At 46.8% G+C, this 16,643-nt stretch overlaps 1 protein-coding gene across 2 annotated transcripts in view; it reads left to right on the top strand.

Annotated features, from left to right (window-relative positions):
- FANCM (FA complementation group M) overlaps window positions 1-16,643 on the top strand; it is a 797,274-nt gene that overhangs the window by 392,299 nt on the left and 388,332 nt on the right. For both annotated transcript variants that reach the window (XM_085627037.1, XM_085627038.1), the window contains one exon: window positions 12,705-12,892. In XM_085627037.1, coding sequence (XP_085483163.1) covers window positions 12,705-12,892 — 188 coding nt within the window. The remainder of the gene's footprint in view (window positions 1-12,704; window positions 12,893-16,643) is intronic.

Raw genomic sequence — 16,643 nt, 5'->3', positions numbered from 1 at the left:
AGAGTTCATTACCGCCCCTGTGTCTAGTTAGATAATTACAGGAGGAGGCCGGTGTTCGGCCTGTCACCTCCTGACCGCGACACTTCCTGCCTTTTTAGGTCTCGGCTGCGAAAGGCTGCGCTTGCGCAGTCTCGCTCCGAGATTTAATGAGTTTGAGTGACTTTGAGAAGAGGGGCTTGCACCCGCCCCTCTTCTCTCCTGTTCTCCATTGGCTGGCCTCTTAAATGCTGGCCAGCCACTGGAGAAGAGGTCCAGTCACTCCGTTGAAGCCCCGTCCTTTTCGGATCGGGGGGCGTGTTTTTTCGTTGCTTTTCGCAGGGCGTGTTTTTCTCTCCTCCAGCCAATGGCAAGAGGAGAGAAAAAGAAACACGCCCCCGAATCCGAAACCGAGGCTGCGTTTCTCCGAGGCATTTCTGCTTGGCCTCGGAGAAAGGCGGTGGTGTGCTTCGGTGTGCTTCTTTGTTTACTTTTCTGTGAGGTGGGCCTGTTAATAAATCAGTCGGAATGACGCGCTCCTCTTGCTATCATCCCACCGGGTTCATTAAAGCAAGAGAAATAATATGTTTTTCAGGAAAGCTCCGGTTGAAATTGTAATTCCGTCCAAGGGGTTCCTGTGCGCCGGCTTGCATGCTCCTGGCCCCGAAGGACGCGTCCGCCTCACTACGTAATGCACTGTTTCTTTTAAGATGTAAAGTTATGTAAGTGCGCGAAGTTGTCCAGCAGATGCTTTGTGTGCCGGGGCTTAGCTACATTTATTTTTTAAATCTGCGCCGGCTTGCATGCTCCTGGCCCGAGGGACGCGTCCGCCTCACTCTGATGATTTCTGCATTGTCCGCCTTACGTCAGTGGACGAGAGTTACCCGCTGTAAGGAATCCCGCGAGAGTTCATAATTGTGCACTACGTAATGCACTGTTTCTTTTAAGATGTAAAGTTGTCGGCGAACGGCATATTCCAGTGTCAGTACTTGTTATTGGTGTCCCTCTTGTGCTGCCTCCACTGCCGTGTTCGTGCTTCTCCTTCCCTGTTGCTTGTGTGCTTCTCTGACTCCTTCTGATGCGCTCACCCTCCTGTGCTTTTGCCCCTGTTTTTCCACCCTCCTGTGGTTATATTCCCTAGCACCACATTGCACTCTACTCCTTGTTCTTGCTCCTCTCCGTTTGCTTTCCTCCCCATGCCCTCCTTGTTACTCCCTCCCATTCCCTTACTTAAGCTCCCCACCTGAATTGCGATCCGTACAAAGCTGTTTATCACCCTGTGGCTCTGTATCGGTATCTGCTGAAATTAGTAGTGTATTGAAGTGGCGTCTGCCTCGGTGCTAGAGGAAACGGGTCACATTTCTGAACACATGAGATTTTCACCCACAACACGGGGTGTCTCAAGGGAGGATGTGGCCTAACGGCCAGAGCTGACTACTTTGGGGCTGGGAAACAAGGTTCTAGTCTCGGCGTCGGCTCAACATCGTGTGATTCTAGGCAAATCACGTAATCTCCCTGTGCCTACCAAAAATGAATGTGTCCTTATGTAACGTAACTAACTGGTGCTCATATAAAGCTCTTGTTTTTATGGTATAGTCTGACAGGCCCCTTCTATATCCCGTGATTTTCTGTCAGCCCCTGTCCCCCCACCCCCTGCTTTTCCGTCTGCCCGGGAGAATTTGTATTTGGCTGCAGTAAGATGTTACGTCAGTGATCTCACTGAAGTTTGGAAAATCGCAACAAGGCGTATGCAGACAGTTTCTAAGGACATCTACAGCATAATTGTGCAGTGGCTCCTCGTCATTAGGGGGGCTTCCAGCCTTTGTTGCTTTTTCAGTCTGCAACGTTACGCACATCTGCGCTTACAGTTTCAGCAAGCATTGCGATTGTGGCTCAAAAGCTGGGATGGGCTAAAGTGATCCACTCTGTGACACGAGGGCAAGTCAGCGCTGCTGAAGCTACAACTCGAGTACATCACTGTGGCCAGTGCAGCTGGTACAGTCGTACTAGGGTCCTGTTGTGAGGAGATATCTACAGCCCAGTTATTTCCTTTAAATAAAGGTGGAGAAGGCTCCGTTGCATCCGGTGGAGACGTTTAACTAAGATGTGGTTGGTAACAACTTTTACAGAAAGGCTTAGGGACGGCGAGATATATTGGCTTTGCTAATGCTTACTTTATACATGTCTTCACTGGATTATATGGTGAATTTTGGGGTGTTTTCTGCTGCTTTCTCCAGATGTATATCAGAACACGTTCTCCTAACTCGTGTCATGAGACCGCATCCGTTTCCACTTACTTGAAAAACAGCTGAAAGCCCCTCTGCTGGCTTCCAACAAAGTTAGAACCCAATTTTCGTATGATCCCAATCGCTGAAAATAGTCCCAGCCCGGGATGTCGTTTAACAATATGACAAGGCTCTCTTGCCTTCCCTTTATCGAGCGTCATGGGTGATTGACTGGACCACTTGGATTAGCACGACACAGATCTCGGAAGCTGTATAAATGCACTGTGATTCAGCTTTGTAAACCTGTTGTAAGTGGAACGACTGTTTAGAACGTCCGAAGGGATTTTATTTAGGTCAGAACTAAGACACAACTTTTGATTTTTAAAAAAAAATTTTTTTTTTTTACAAAACATGGATATACAAGTTAATTTGCGTTTGATTTTAAACAACGATCGATTTTAATATTGAATTAAAGAAATAGCTTTAAGTGTCGTTGTAAAGCCAGCTAAACTTGTGTTCACGCTTTCTGCAGGACAAGCTTGTAACTTCCTCTTTGCCTGTCCCGATTAATTCTCGTAAAAAATCCAGCATTAAAACGTCATAAATGAGCTGATGTCATCAGCATTGTTTTCAGTGCCAGGTAATGTAGCAAACACTAGTCTGGCTAGAGCGAGGAAGCAATCTCAACATCTGCCATGTAGCATCTGCCATATAGAATCAACCGGTTTGTAATCGACCTTGTTCCCTTATTTTTCCAAAGGTATTTTGCTATATTTTGTTATTCATTGAAAATAATTGAACATATCGATTTTTTTGCGAAAGTATGTTAAGTATTTAACATTTTTTAAAGCGTAGCTGCACCTTAAAGGCATCACCTCGAAGTATTAATATTTTAGTAGGCATTCTGAAAGAAAACAGTAAAAAAGTTAGTGGAAATATATTATTTACCACGAAATGGCCAAAAATGAAACTGATAAAGCAGATAGGCTTTAAGAGATGGTAAATATTTCAGATGAAGACCGCACTGTTCTTTGGCAGTTCCCGAAAGAAAGGTAGAGTTCTTTATAGGAGAAGACCATTCCAAAGATTTGGTTGCAGCTCCTGTGTTATATTTATTCAGTGCCAGAGAGGTTTGAATTTTGGGTTTCCATTCAGCTGCAGCTTCTTTATTCCACAACCCTTTTGTCTGCTGAAGACATTTTAGCCAGATAAGGTGGATTTCCCTGGTGAATCACCCCGTTTGCCTGTCTGTAGATCTTCTATTTAATTCTGCTTTGGAGTGGAAGCCAGTGTAGCTCATTTAGAACCTGTGAGATGGGGTCACATGTTCTCTCGTTGGCCAGTGACTTCAAATCTGCCTTTAGCAGAGTAGGAGAGGATTGCCAAAACCCAGCTAACTTGACAATTCCTTCATTGACTTAGGACTTCAGTATATCACTATTCTTTATACTCTGAGATTTTTTGTAATGCTAAGTATCCTGTGAAAGTAACTACTCGAATCCAAATTAAGTTCGGATTGTATTTTTTTAGTGCATCTTTTCCTCGTCGTCTTTATCCCAACCGTTGCATAATATATGTAGAAAAAGCTAGTAACGTTTGAAAATAATGCATATATGTAGCTCTCTGATTAATTTACCTTTTGAATATTTGGAGCTCAGAATACATTTAGCGGTTCATAGTCAAATGCCTTCCTTTATTGTAAAGATGGAAGCACTAAATATCTCCACGTCTAATTTTGCAAGACCATTTTTTTTTTATTGAGATAAAAATTACAAAGACCATAACGAATGCCATGGTGCTTTGAACGCAGCAAAGCTGCAATATTTCAGTACACTAGGTTAACCAAAGCCGCCACTTCTGATGAAAGCAGTTGCATACTATACGTATAAGAATAGGGCAGCCATAGAGTATAGGCATAGCATGGAAGTACCACTGCATCACTGTTGGAAAACCACCCATTCCAACAACGTAACAGAAAGAACAAGCATTTACAATGCAACGGTCTTGGCATTGTTAAAGTTAGAGCTATTGGCAGTGCTCATGACAATGCCGTTTCTTTAAATGTTTTAAAAACAAAAACAGAAACAAAAATAATGTCATGAGCAATGCCAATAGCTCTAACTTTACCAATGCCGAGACCATTGCATTGTAAATGCTTGTTAGCCCCTGTCGTGGGGGATCCCCAAAGTTTGTGTCCCACACAGCGCGAGTCTGAAAGCAAGTGCTGCGTGTCTTTAAAAGGCACAACAAGCACGGCTCTCGAGACAGCGGTGCCACTTAGCAGATTATATCACGGTCATCACTACCTGAATTGGACACTGCCTCAGGCATCACAGTGTGAGTCTGGCCCCTCCCAAACTTCCTGCCAACTCTGAATGAATGCCTGCGGGCCGGCCGCGGCTCCATTAGCACATTGAAAGGGGAGATTAGCGCTCGTTTAGAGTGCTTCAGGAAAACGGACCCACTCGTTGTCAGCTGTATTGCTCTTCTTTTTAGGTCTCGCCTGACCAGCGCTTTAGCGCTGCTCTGGCGAGACTTATAGTAAGCGCGTTTTGGAAGTGCAAACAGTGGCTTTGCAGGCCTCCAACTACAGTGCATGTGACCCGTCCGGGCGCGCGCACCATTTGGAGTCCTGCAACCACTTGTTTGCTTTCACTTTAGCCGTGATTCATCGCACCATTTGGCAGCCTGCGTGCCCGCCCCCACTCCCCCTCCCACTCCGTCAGCTTCAGTGCGCGCTTGTTTTCTTTCTTCCTCTTTAACTTTGCATCTTCTTTCCCCGTTCTCTTTTTGTATCTTACTCCATCCTCTTTCCGTTATATTCCACTTTCTCTATTTCTTTCCTTTCTCCGTCTTACGCTTTCTCTTCATTTTGACCCCTATATTTCTTTCTTCGCTGGTATTCGTTGTTTTTCTCTTTGGTTGTATTTCACTTTCTCCATTTTACTCTTTCTTCGCTCTCTGTCTCACACTCTTTCCTTTTTCTTTGAGCTCTATATTTGTCTTACTTCCCTTGTTCTTTTTCTCCCATTCTTTTTGCATGCCTCGCTCGTTTTTTTCTCTCTTTTCACCTCCCCTTTCTACCTTGCTTTGTTTCTCTCTCTGCCCTTCTCTGTTTAACCCATCCAGGCCCCCGTTGCCTCCATCTAAGCCTCTCTCTTCCTATTTTTTAAGTTGTGCGTCGTTGCAGTATCTGACTTCTCCCACACTCGGATACATCGCCAGGTAGGAGGCAGCACGCGCCTCCCGAGGACGTCTCGTGACCATCTCTTTGTTCCATGATATAGTTGAAATTGATATGCCTACAACAGGCTTCCTGGAAATAGCATATATTTCCAAATCTTCCTGAAATAAGACGGCATCCGCCTAGGCGCTGCATTGAACTGCATTAAAATTACAGTTATGGGGCGCGTGGTCCCCCAGTCCCTGATCTATTCCCATTCCCCTCTCCAGAGTTCTGCTGCTGGTTTGGATCCCCCACTTATGGAGCATGTGCTGTCGCTTTGGATCGCGGGTTGCCTTGCGGGTGCGGTTTTTTGGTGTTGTTTTGTTCCAAGAAAAGGGAACCGTACTGTGGGCATGGAGCTGTGTGGCCTGCACCATTGATTACTCCTGTTTTACTACTCTGCACTGCCGAGAGACTTTTACTGTATGTATGCAATATGCTTTTGTCATTCTAGCGGCCGGCCGGGTGGTTGTAGGCCCATACCTGTAACTTTTACAAACTGCAATAAACGGTTTAAAAAAAAAAAAAAAAAAAAAAAAAAAATTACAGTTATGTAGCGCTTGGCACCCCTGACGAGAGGCGGCAGCGCTTTATGTAGTGTTAAGTAAATGAAGCACGTGCCGTGCTGATCAGTGTTGATCAAGGTGGGATAATGGCATTTTAATGGCAGCTGGTGTGTGACAAGTGTATGACCGGTCTCAGTTTGTTACAAACACCGATGTCGTGGTCCAGGTATATCCACACAGTGCACACAGCCCGGCTGCCCGGGGGAGGGGTGAGGAGGGGGTGTGCTGAGCACGGGTCTGCAGCTGAGTTCTCCGTCTCACATTATCAGGTACAACATTAAACTAGGGTAAACCGTACATTAGTGCAGCCTACCAGCTGTCCTTAATCACGTGCGCCCCCTGCGTGCAACAATTCACTGTCCCCCCCCCCCCCCCCCCCCCCGCCCCACTGCCCTCGCGAAAAATATTTCGGAGTAAAAACCTAGCACAGTGGTCAGATTTCTATCCTTGTGATATAGATTTGCCCACGTTTAATGCACACACGAGTGAACTTTTCTTACTGACTCCTGTGGGTACGTGTAGTTTCTTCCTTCTTATGTAATCACCTCACGTGCAATATTGTATATATCTTGTTTCACATATGTTATTGGGGTATCTGTCTATTAGGAAACAACTGATTCATAAAATGATAATTTATTTTTCACTGAAACATTTTAAGTGTATTAATGAGAAGAACTAATTAACAGATATAAAAACACTCTGTGTAAGATCTAGGCAAACGCAGGCGCAGAACAAAACTCTCAGCAACACCCAGGCTTCAGACAAGTCCATACCTTTTTTTGGAGAAAACCACTCCATCCCTAAAGGTTGCACTTTCTTCCTCAGTTCCATATCTGTTCTTTTCCCCTGTCTCTGTTCCTCTGTTTCATTTCGCCTGTCCCTCCTGAAGGCTTTGAGTTAATCTTACAGAGTGCATAAAGTGCTGGGCAAACATTCAGCATAACTTAACTAAACACACACACACGCAATCACTCTCTCTTTTCGCTCCCTCCCTCCATCTTCCCTCTCTCTCTCTCGCCCTAACTCTCTCTCTCTTCTTCTTCTTGTTCTCTCTTTCTCCCTGCCTCTTCCCCCTCTCTCTCCCTCTTCCCACCTCTCTCCCGCCTCTCTCCCTCCCCCCCCTCTCCCACTCCCCCTCCCACTGCACGCCTCACACTGCTGCATGCCGCACACTGCTGCACACCGCACGCTGCTGCACGCCGCACACTGCTACACACCACACACTGCTGCATGCCACACACTGCTGCACGCCACACACTGCTGCATGCCGCTGCACGCCACACACTGCTGCACGCCACACACTGCTGCACGCCACACACTGCTGCACGCCGCACACTGCTGCACGCCGCACACTGCTGCACGCCGCACACTGCTGCACGCTGCAAACTGCTACACGAAACACTGCTGCACGCCACACACTGCTGCATGCCACACACTGCTGCACGCCACACACTGCTGCACGCCGCACAATGCTACACGAAACACTGTTGCACGCCACACACTGCTGCACGGCACACACTGCTGCATGCTGCACACTGCTGCATGCCACACACTGCTGCACACTGCTGAATTACTCACTGCTGCATGCTGCACAACACTGCTGCACGCAGCACACTGCTGCAGCCGCACACTGCTGCACGCTGCACACTGCTGCACGCCGCTGCATGCCACACAGTGCTGCATGCCTCACACTGCTACACGAAACACTGCTGCACGCCACACACTGCTGCACGCAGCACACTGCTGCACGCCGCACACTGCTGCATGCCGCACACTGCTACACGAAACACTGCTGCACGCCACGCACTGTTGCACGCCACGCACTGTTGCACGCCACACACTGCTGCACGCCACACACTGCTGCACGCCGCACAATGCTACACGATACACTGCTGCACGCCACACACTGCTGCACTGCACACACTGCTGCATGCCGCACACTGCTGCACGCCACACACTGCTGCACGCCACACACTGCTGCACACTGCTGCATTACTCACTGCTGCATGCTGCACGACACTGCTGCATGCAGCACACTGCTGCACGCCGCACACTGCTGCATGCCACACACTGCTGCACGCCGCTGCACGCCACACAGTGCTGCATGCCTCACACTGCTTCACGAAACACTGCTGCACGCCACACACTGCTGCATGCCACACACTGCTGCACGCCACACACTTCTGCACACCGCACACTGCTGCACGCCACACACTGCTGCATGCCTCACACTGCTGCACGCCTCACACTGCTGCACACCACACACTGCTGCACGCCGCACACTGCTGCACACCGCACACTGCTGCACGCCGCACACTGCTTTTATGCAAGTTTATGCTACTGACATTATAAATGACAATGCCTTTTATTTGTTTTAAAACCAAAACATAAATAAAAGGCATTGTAATTTTACAATGCCAATAGCTCAAACTCTTATAAATGCGAGACCTATTGCATTGCAAATGCTTGTTTGTAAATGCCAATATCACTGAGCTTGGCTTAAAGCCCATGAGTACCGGTCCTCTCTTTGGACAAAGAGAACTTCCGGTACTCAAGCGCCGAAAATTAAGAAGTGCCGGTACTCAGTACCGGTGAGTACCGCCCCATTTAAAGCACTGTGTAAGCCATGTGCATGAAGTTGGCTACTTCGGCATTGCATCTGAGACGTTTCTGTGCAGTTCTAAGCCCAAATCTATACAGCAACATCTGATGCAGGTATTTGACATTAATTAGGCAATGTCTGCTTTTCAGTGAGACGTAGATCGTCTGGGAGCAGAAGAACCACCACTGATCCTCAGGCATGACAAGACCCTCATCCTTTTCCATGTTCTGAGTGACAAATTGATTCTTGGTTTGACCTTTTAGACTTACACTGTTAAATCATTGTTATCCTCTTCCGTTTTCCCTGCGCTGCAGTTATCTCGATCAGGACAGCTAGTGTCTTATGTTTGTTAGGGTACCACCCCGGTATACTCCTAATGGAATATAATAATCTAAAATATAGAAAAATGTTGAAAGAAGTCCCTAATGGTATAACTAGCCTACTGTGGTAAATCTTAATTTGAGAAATTGTAACATACCCTCGGTAGTCACTGGAATCTGAGCGTTATTTAACTCTAAAATTGTAGGTACATATATGCTTTCCCGGCCCAACTTTTTTATGCCATGCCCAGCGTGCACACCGTCTGGTTCATCTGTCTGGTGGGCCTCCTACTGTGTCCCATTACTCTGGTATCTAGAGACCAAGGGTCTAGTCCAGTGGGATGGTAAGGGAAAGGTCATACATGTGGGAGTTGAACAAGGAGAATAAATCACTGGTGGGACTTCTCCACCCTGCTGCACTGCTGTCTTTTCATCTGTTCTGTGCCTCTTTTCTTGTTCTACTAGTTTTGTCACTCTTTAGCCACGTTTTCCTCATCCCTACCTTTCTGCTCTATTCCCCCCATTTTCTTTGACTGTTTTGTGTCCTCTTTCTCCTTTTTTGCCACCTTTTCTCTCCCCATCGTGCTCCTCTCGAGCACTTCCTGCTCCCCCACCTATCGCTGTCTGGATCTTCTCTCCTACACTACTCTCACTCCTCTGTGCCTTCAAAATGGTGGCTGCAGCAATGACGCATAACTAGTATACTGAAGGTACACCAAAGGCAAGCTCTTATGCGCCTGCTCTCTGACCCCTTGTCCACTGAATACACACCACAGCCTCAGACATGGCTACTCTGTCCATGCATGCTTCAAACTCAACCCTGGGCACCAGTCCTTACACTGCACTCTTGCCTCGCCCTCTAGGACGGAAGGTGCCTTTGCCTTTCTTACGTGCGTTTACTCGTGCCCATCCTGCAGTACCACCACCCCTCCCACACACCACTTGCAACACCTTTAGGTCCTGTCCTTTTAGACATCAACTCTAAAATTGACCCCTCCTTCAATTGCCTTCTTCTCAACATCCACTCACTTGTCAAGCACGCCATCAAAGTCTGACCTTCTTGGGGTTCGCTCTCCCGACCTTTTTTTTCTTATAGAAACCTGGCTTAAGCCAGCGACAGCCAGTGACATAGTCACTGCCACACCTCTGGCTACACAATCAGCGGCATAGGTATCATCCACCAAGAAGGCATCAACTGGACTACCATTTCGGCCAACAACAGTAGCTAGTTAGAACACCTAGCCTTCAAAATCAATACTCCAAACGCCTCTACCATATGCTGCCACTTGGACCCAAATCCAACTTCAGTTCCTCCATTGTTCACCTCACCCTCCGCTGACACGAGCATCCAGCTCATTCCTCTGACTTGGTTGACCTCATCGTCCAACTTGAAGACCATACCAACCCCAACTCTGCCAACCACTTAGAAGACCTTAACATCGAGTGCCTCACCCAATAGCGCCTCACCCAAGGGGTGACCGGACCACCCACGTGGGTGTACACCTCTTCAACCCCATCTTTGCCAACTTAACTAATAACTTGGTGGCCATCCCCATCCCACTCACATGATCTGATCACTACCTCATCCAATTTGACATCCAGCTACCCTACCAGGCTAAGCCCACCAAAACCTGTACAGTTCCAACCACAATGGAATAGTATTTCTGAAGACAAATGGATCTCCAAACTCCTCACTCACCGCACCCCTCTGCCCACCAATTCACCTTCCACCATCTCTGACTTCAACACATAGCAACCTCCAGCGCAGTATTCCTGGCTCCTATGGAAACGACCTCCAAACTCCAGACCAAGTCCCAGGCCAGTTGGTACACCGAGGAACTCTGACCCGTGATTGGAACTGGAACGCTGCTAGCGCCACACCCATAACACTGCGGACAGTTGGTCCTGCGGATCAACCATCCAACATCTCGAAACCACCAAGCCATTTTTGCTATCTTTCAGCATATACAACATCTCTAACTATGCCAAAGAGATGTTTTCCAATATCAAAGAATTCCCCCTACGAGCACCACATTGACCTGCTGGGCCGCAGTCACCACCACGGAAGTCACCAACACAATGCGATTTATCAAATCTCCATCGCCCTCTCACTACATCTTTGTTAGAAGACTCCGCCCTATCTACACTGCACTCAATCCCATACTCAACATGTCATTTTGTACCATCACCTTTCTGGACTCCTGGTAGCATGCTACCATCCTACCCCTTATCATGTAACTATCCCCCGAATCCCTAACCAAGGCAAACTACAGACCAATCTCCCTCCACCCTGCTCAGCCGCAGTCCTGGAAAAGCTGGTCAGTTCATGACTCGCCAACCCCCATAGATTCTACTCACCTCCTAGACCCCTCACAATCTGACTTCGGAACCAGCCACAGAACTTCATAGATTTTAACTTCAAACAAAGCCCTTCGAGAGAAACTAGCACTTTCTGACTTCTCTGGTATCCTTTGGACTCTGTGCCTGTATTCCCCTCTAAGCTTTCCTTTCCTAAGAAATGGATGAATCAGGCCTCATATTAAAGCCAATGTTGGAGTCTCTTTTGGTGTGACCCAACCACTTTGGAGGAAAATGTTTTGATAAGACTTCCAGTGGTAAACGCAATAGAAGTAGTGAGACTTTATTTCAGAAGTTCAGTGTCAAATGAAGAGGGCCTGCATTTTCTCTCTTCTCTCATGAGTCTTGTCTTAGATGATCCTTCTGTTACTTGTTTCTGATGCCTTACCTTCATCAGCTTATAAGAGGTCTCACTTATTTTTAGCAGATACTGGGACTGATGATGACAACAATTAAAGACAATAACAGGTGTACCTGCAAGATTAATTAAACTTTGTTCTGGCACGTGTTTCACTTCCCTAACTCTGTATCCTCTTGTAGGTATTTAAATGTTGTGTTCTGCTCGAACAGTCTTCGAGCCCTTCCCTCAAGTGTCAACCCCTTTGCAGCCCCCAAGTGTAGCAAGTGGTCCACCATCGCTTCTAATGCATGTTGAATATTTCGTGACTCCTGTAGTAATCGTCTGTCAGGGGGCTTCTTCTGTCTCACACTATTTATGAAGATGAAATTGGGGCTAACAAAGCATGTCAGATGTTAAGCTTTACAGTCAACTCCCTGGCTTATGGAAACCTGCCATTAGACCAGCACTCCATAAATGATGCTCTATTTAGCCAACCAATGCTGAGGATTATCATCAGATGTTAGGATTAGCACGAACCTACACACACTCACACACTCACTCTCTCACACACACACACACACACACACACACACTCACACTCTCTCACTCAGTAAAACAAGTTGTTCACATTAGTTACTTTTGCACTCTTAGATCTACAGTTCCCTTACCCCTAGAAATCCCACTAGTCCCCCAGCTTTCTCCATCTTTGTGCATCTGTGACATTGATGTTATAGACAAGAGAGAACAGAACTGACCTTAGTAGTAGGATAATGGTTTGTAGGATAGTGATGTGGCCCCAGTAGTGTTGCACCTCAACCTTGCCTTTCAAATGTTTATTTCTACTTTGTGATGTGTCAGGTTCGCTACTACCCTCCTTGTGTCAGTAGTATTTCCCCTCAGTCCGAAGACAGATTGGATGACTGTTGACTAAGGAGTGCAAATTCACTATAGTGAGAAACTTATAATGTTTTGAATTGTGTTATGTATGCATCCACATAAATAAAATGTGTGGAGTTAACTTGTATAGTATTTTGACCTGAGGCAGTTATATTTCTATTTAACGGACATTAGAATTTCTTAATTTGAAACAGGTGAAGGTGCATCGGAGAAAGGTCCTGTTGATACCCGGGTTATGATATTTTCTTCATTTCGAGACAGTGTACAAGAGATTGCTGAAATGCTCAACCAGCACCTACCAGTTGTGAAAGTAATGACCTTTGTTGGACACTCGTCAACAGGAAATGGAGTAAGAGGATTTACGCAAAAGGAGCAGCTTGAGGTAAGGTACCTAAAGATAACCACGCTCTGTAGCATCTTGATTAGAGAGTGATTTTTAGGTCTCACGTACAGACAACTTTTAGATGCCTTTTGTCTAAGATCTGTCGTGGACAGTACCAATATTTGCAGGGGACTTTGAATCAGCCCCTTGCTTAACATTAGTTGGCATGTATTTTCTGCAGTGTATTTTGATGTGTATTGTTGAACCATTTTAACACATTGTGGGTTGTGTTTTTGGTGCTTCCTATGGATGTGTTAATGGTGCTGTAACTTGCAGTTTAAGATGACCTTTGTCTTGTCCTATTGACCACATATTCACAACTGTTTTAATTGGCCCCTTTATGAATTAATTTACTGATTCAAGACCTATTTGTCCTCATGGATTATAAATATCTCAGAAAAAGTGTCATCCTTCTTTGTGTTGACATTGTAATTGCCTACTGTGCATGGATCCACCAACTAGTAAACAGCATCTAATTTGCTCTTTGAAATGATGCTAAACTCATTGCTTCATAGGCCCTTTGACTACATGCTTTAATGTGAGATTTTAGGCTGTGTTCCTAGTAGCAGGCATTCGCGTGTACGATTGGCTAGCTCATGGGCATTGTCTACAGAAGAGCTGTGCTTTGCTTTCAACAAGGATGTAATTAGGAATTAATCCTCCCTCATACCGAAATAGGAATAAGGGTTCCTGTTAGCCAGGAGCTATGCTTTTTATAGGGCACAGAGAGGGTGCTCCAGGTTATGATTGTTAGTAAAGAGTCAAATTGTCTGGTCATTACTTGTTCTTCTGTCACTCAGATACAGTGTTGTACGTTTAGTGGTCTAACCGTTGGAGGATTTATTGCCAAGACATGTACAACTCATTGGACTGTATCATTAAGGACTGTTCATTTTCGTTTCATTCTACCCCTTATGCATCTTCGTCTCAGCACAGTTATGGCTAATGTGTCCATTACTATTGATAATGGCATTACTGCCTCCCCCCAGACCTACCCCCAGCCCATAAAAACTCTGCTCGCCCCCACCTCCACCTGTACATAAACAAGCCGAACTAGTACTCAGATGTGCCATACAGGGAGGATGGGAGGGTCCTAGAAGGAAGGCAAGAGAGTAGGACTAGGAATAATTTCATTATCAATAGTAATGGACGCATTACTTCCCGTCCCTCCATCGCCTTTCTTCAGCACAAGTGAGGACATAACAAGCAAAAGAAAACAGACGGACAACTGAGTGATAAAGAACACCGAAATTTAATAACGTGCCCCAAACACAGCAGATCAACATCTCTTAGTCCCTCATAGAGGACAAGACCATGTGGTCCAGGACAGTATCCAAACGTTCCAGACCAGCAATCCGATAGTGATGGACAAACATAGAAGGAGAAGACGACCACAGAGGTACCCTGCAACTCGGCAACTGTAGTGGCCATACCGCGAGTCGAAAGGCCCTGAACCCCAACCGGGTGCTCCACCCCACGCAGCTTGTAAGCCAGCAAAACCGTAGACCAAATCTAATGACTCAACGTAGCCATTGAAGGCTTCACACCTTTCTTAGCAGGACCAAAATTAACAAACAAAGCGTCCCCCCTTCCGGAAGGACTCCACAACCTGCAGGCACTACGACAAAGCACGTCACACATCCAGTCAGTGCAAACGAGATTCCACAGCCGAGGAAAGAGCAGGACAGAATTCAGGTAGAATCACCTCCTGACTGAGATGAAACGCCGAATTGACCTTGGGGACAAAGGACAGTATTGGCACCAAAACCACCCGATCCAAAGAGATACTTACAAGGCAAAGCCCGCAACTTACCCAAGCTTTGTGCCGAGTTGATGGCCACCAAAAAACAAGCTTTAAAAGTCAAGAGTTTTAACTCGAGACCCTCAAGGGGCTTAAGTGGAGGACCGGACAGGACATCCAACACCGGCTGTAAACTCCAAGAAGGATAGGAACGGGCAGGGCAAGGAAACAAAGTCAACAGACCCTGAAAAAAACGAGGCATCAGGCCGCCGTCATCCCTCAAATTATGCTAGGAGCCCTGAAAAGCCTGAATGGCCGCCCACCGCACCCGCAGAAAAGTCACCGACAACCCCAGATGAGCCCCATCTTGAAGGAACTGCATCACCAAAAAGAGGTCAGCCACCGTGGGATCAACCTCCTCAACAGCACACCAGGCCGAAAAAAGGCCCTCCAATGCCTAGCATTGGACAGAAGGGTGGAGGACCTCTGAGAATCCTGCAAAGTAACCGCCAGATAACCAGGGACCCCCAAAACAGCTAAGCCCTGCCACTCAGCCGCCAGGCCGTCGGGTGTAACCTCTGCAAGGAGCTCAGGGGAAGGGCTGGAAACACCAAAGGAGACGGAACCACAGGAAGGACCCACTCCCGGCCGCAACACAACCTGGTCAGGAGAGGAAACCAATTCGCCCAAGGCCAACGGGGTGCAACCAGCACCACCTGAGCATGTTCCCTCCGAACCTGAACCAGAAAGGCCTGGAGCAGCGGAAAGGAGGGTAAGGCATACAGAAGACCCTGAGGCCAAGGAGAGGTCAAGCCGTTGACTCCCAGAGCCCCGGGACACCAGCCCAGAGAACAGAACATGACCACCTGGGCATTGTGCAGGTCCGCAAACAGGTGCACCACAGGGAGGCCCACGGACCCACCAACTGGTCGAACAAACTGGGAAGGAGGGAGAAATCCCTTGACGAGGGAATGTTCTTGCTCAATCGATCTGCCCGCACATTGTCCACCCCCCCCGATTGTAGAGAGCAGACCCACCCAGCACCCAAAACTGAGCCCACAGAAATGTTAAACGTTTTGTGATTCTTAGTTTCTCCACCCCTTTTCATTCATCCGACAGACACTTGCTGCTCACTCCACTGCTTGTTGCCTATACCTCTTATCAGATGGCAGACAAAGGACCTTCGGCTACGTTGCCAAGTAGCATGTTGGAGGCCTGTCTTTGCATGCGTGGATCTTGGCTAGAGCTTATGCCACACACTCCGATACTCAAGCACATGTCGATGTATTCGCAATAAGAGTTGGACATCCCTTGCGTAATGACTACCAGATGGATGGACTAAGAGTGCAGAAGTCACTACATTTACTCATTCTTTTTGTTTGTACCAATCATGAGCATGTTCAAGCGTTCACCATACTACTTTGGTGTTTTGACAATTATTTTGTTTAACTTGTTGTCATGACTATTTTGGTAAATGGCGTTTCTTGTGGTGATGGAGGATGAGAATACCAGCATGTCTAGTATTGACCACCTAGATTTAAGCAGCGAAGATGATAGCCTGTGTGTGCATGTAGTATGATACCCCCTAGTTTTTATGTGATTAGAAAAACAACAGCTGGGGAGCACTTTGACTGTACATCTGTTTGCACATTAATCAATGTGGTTAATTTCTTAGACCCAGCGCAATTTCTTTCTTCTGAACCTAATGTTGTTTAAGATTTCTTTAGCTGTATTACTCACAAATCACCAAAGAACATGATTCAGCTGCCTTAATTTCCTTCATGGCCGGAGCGGTCATTCCTCCACTAGATAGTTTTCACATTTGGCTGCAGACTTGGAGGCTGCTTTCAACGTAGCGTGGGCTGCCATGATTCTGCCACAAACATTCAACCCCATTCCAGTGACGGTCAACCTCCCGTATAGAGGTGCCTTGAAAATGTTTGCCGGGCTAATTATGGTTTTTAGTCTGTTCTGATTTTCCACCAACACTGCTGTATGTACAGGGCTTCA

This window comes from Triturus cristatus, chromosome 9, assembly GCF_964204655.1.
Source record: "Triturus cristatus chromosome 9, aTriCri1.1, whole genome shotgun sequence".
Taxonomy (NCBI): Eukaryota; Metazoa; Chordata; class Amphibia; order Caudata; family Salamandridae; genus Triturus; species Triturus cristatus.
The sequence above is the reverse complement of the archived record's forward strand: the minus strand, read 5'-3'. Positions and strand labels throughout refer to the sequence as shown.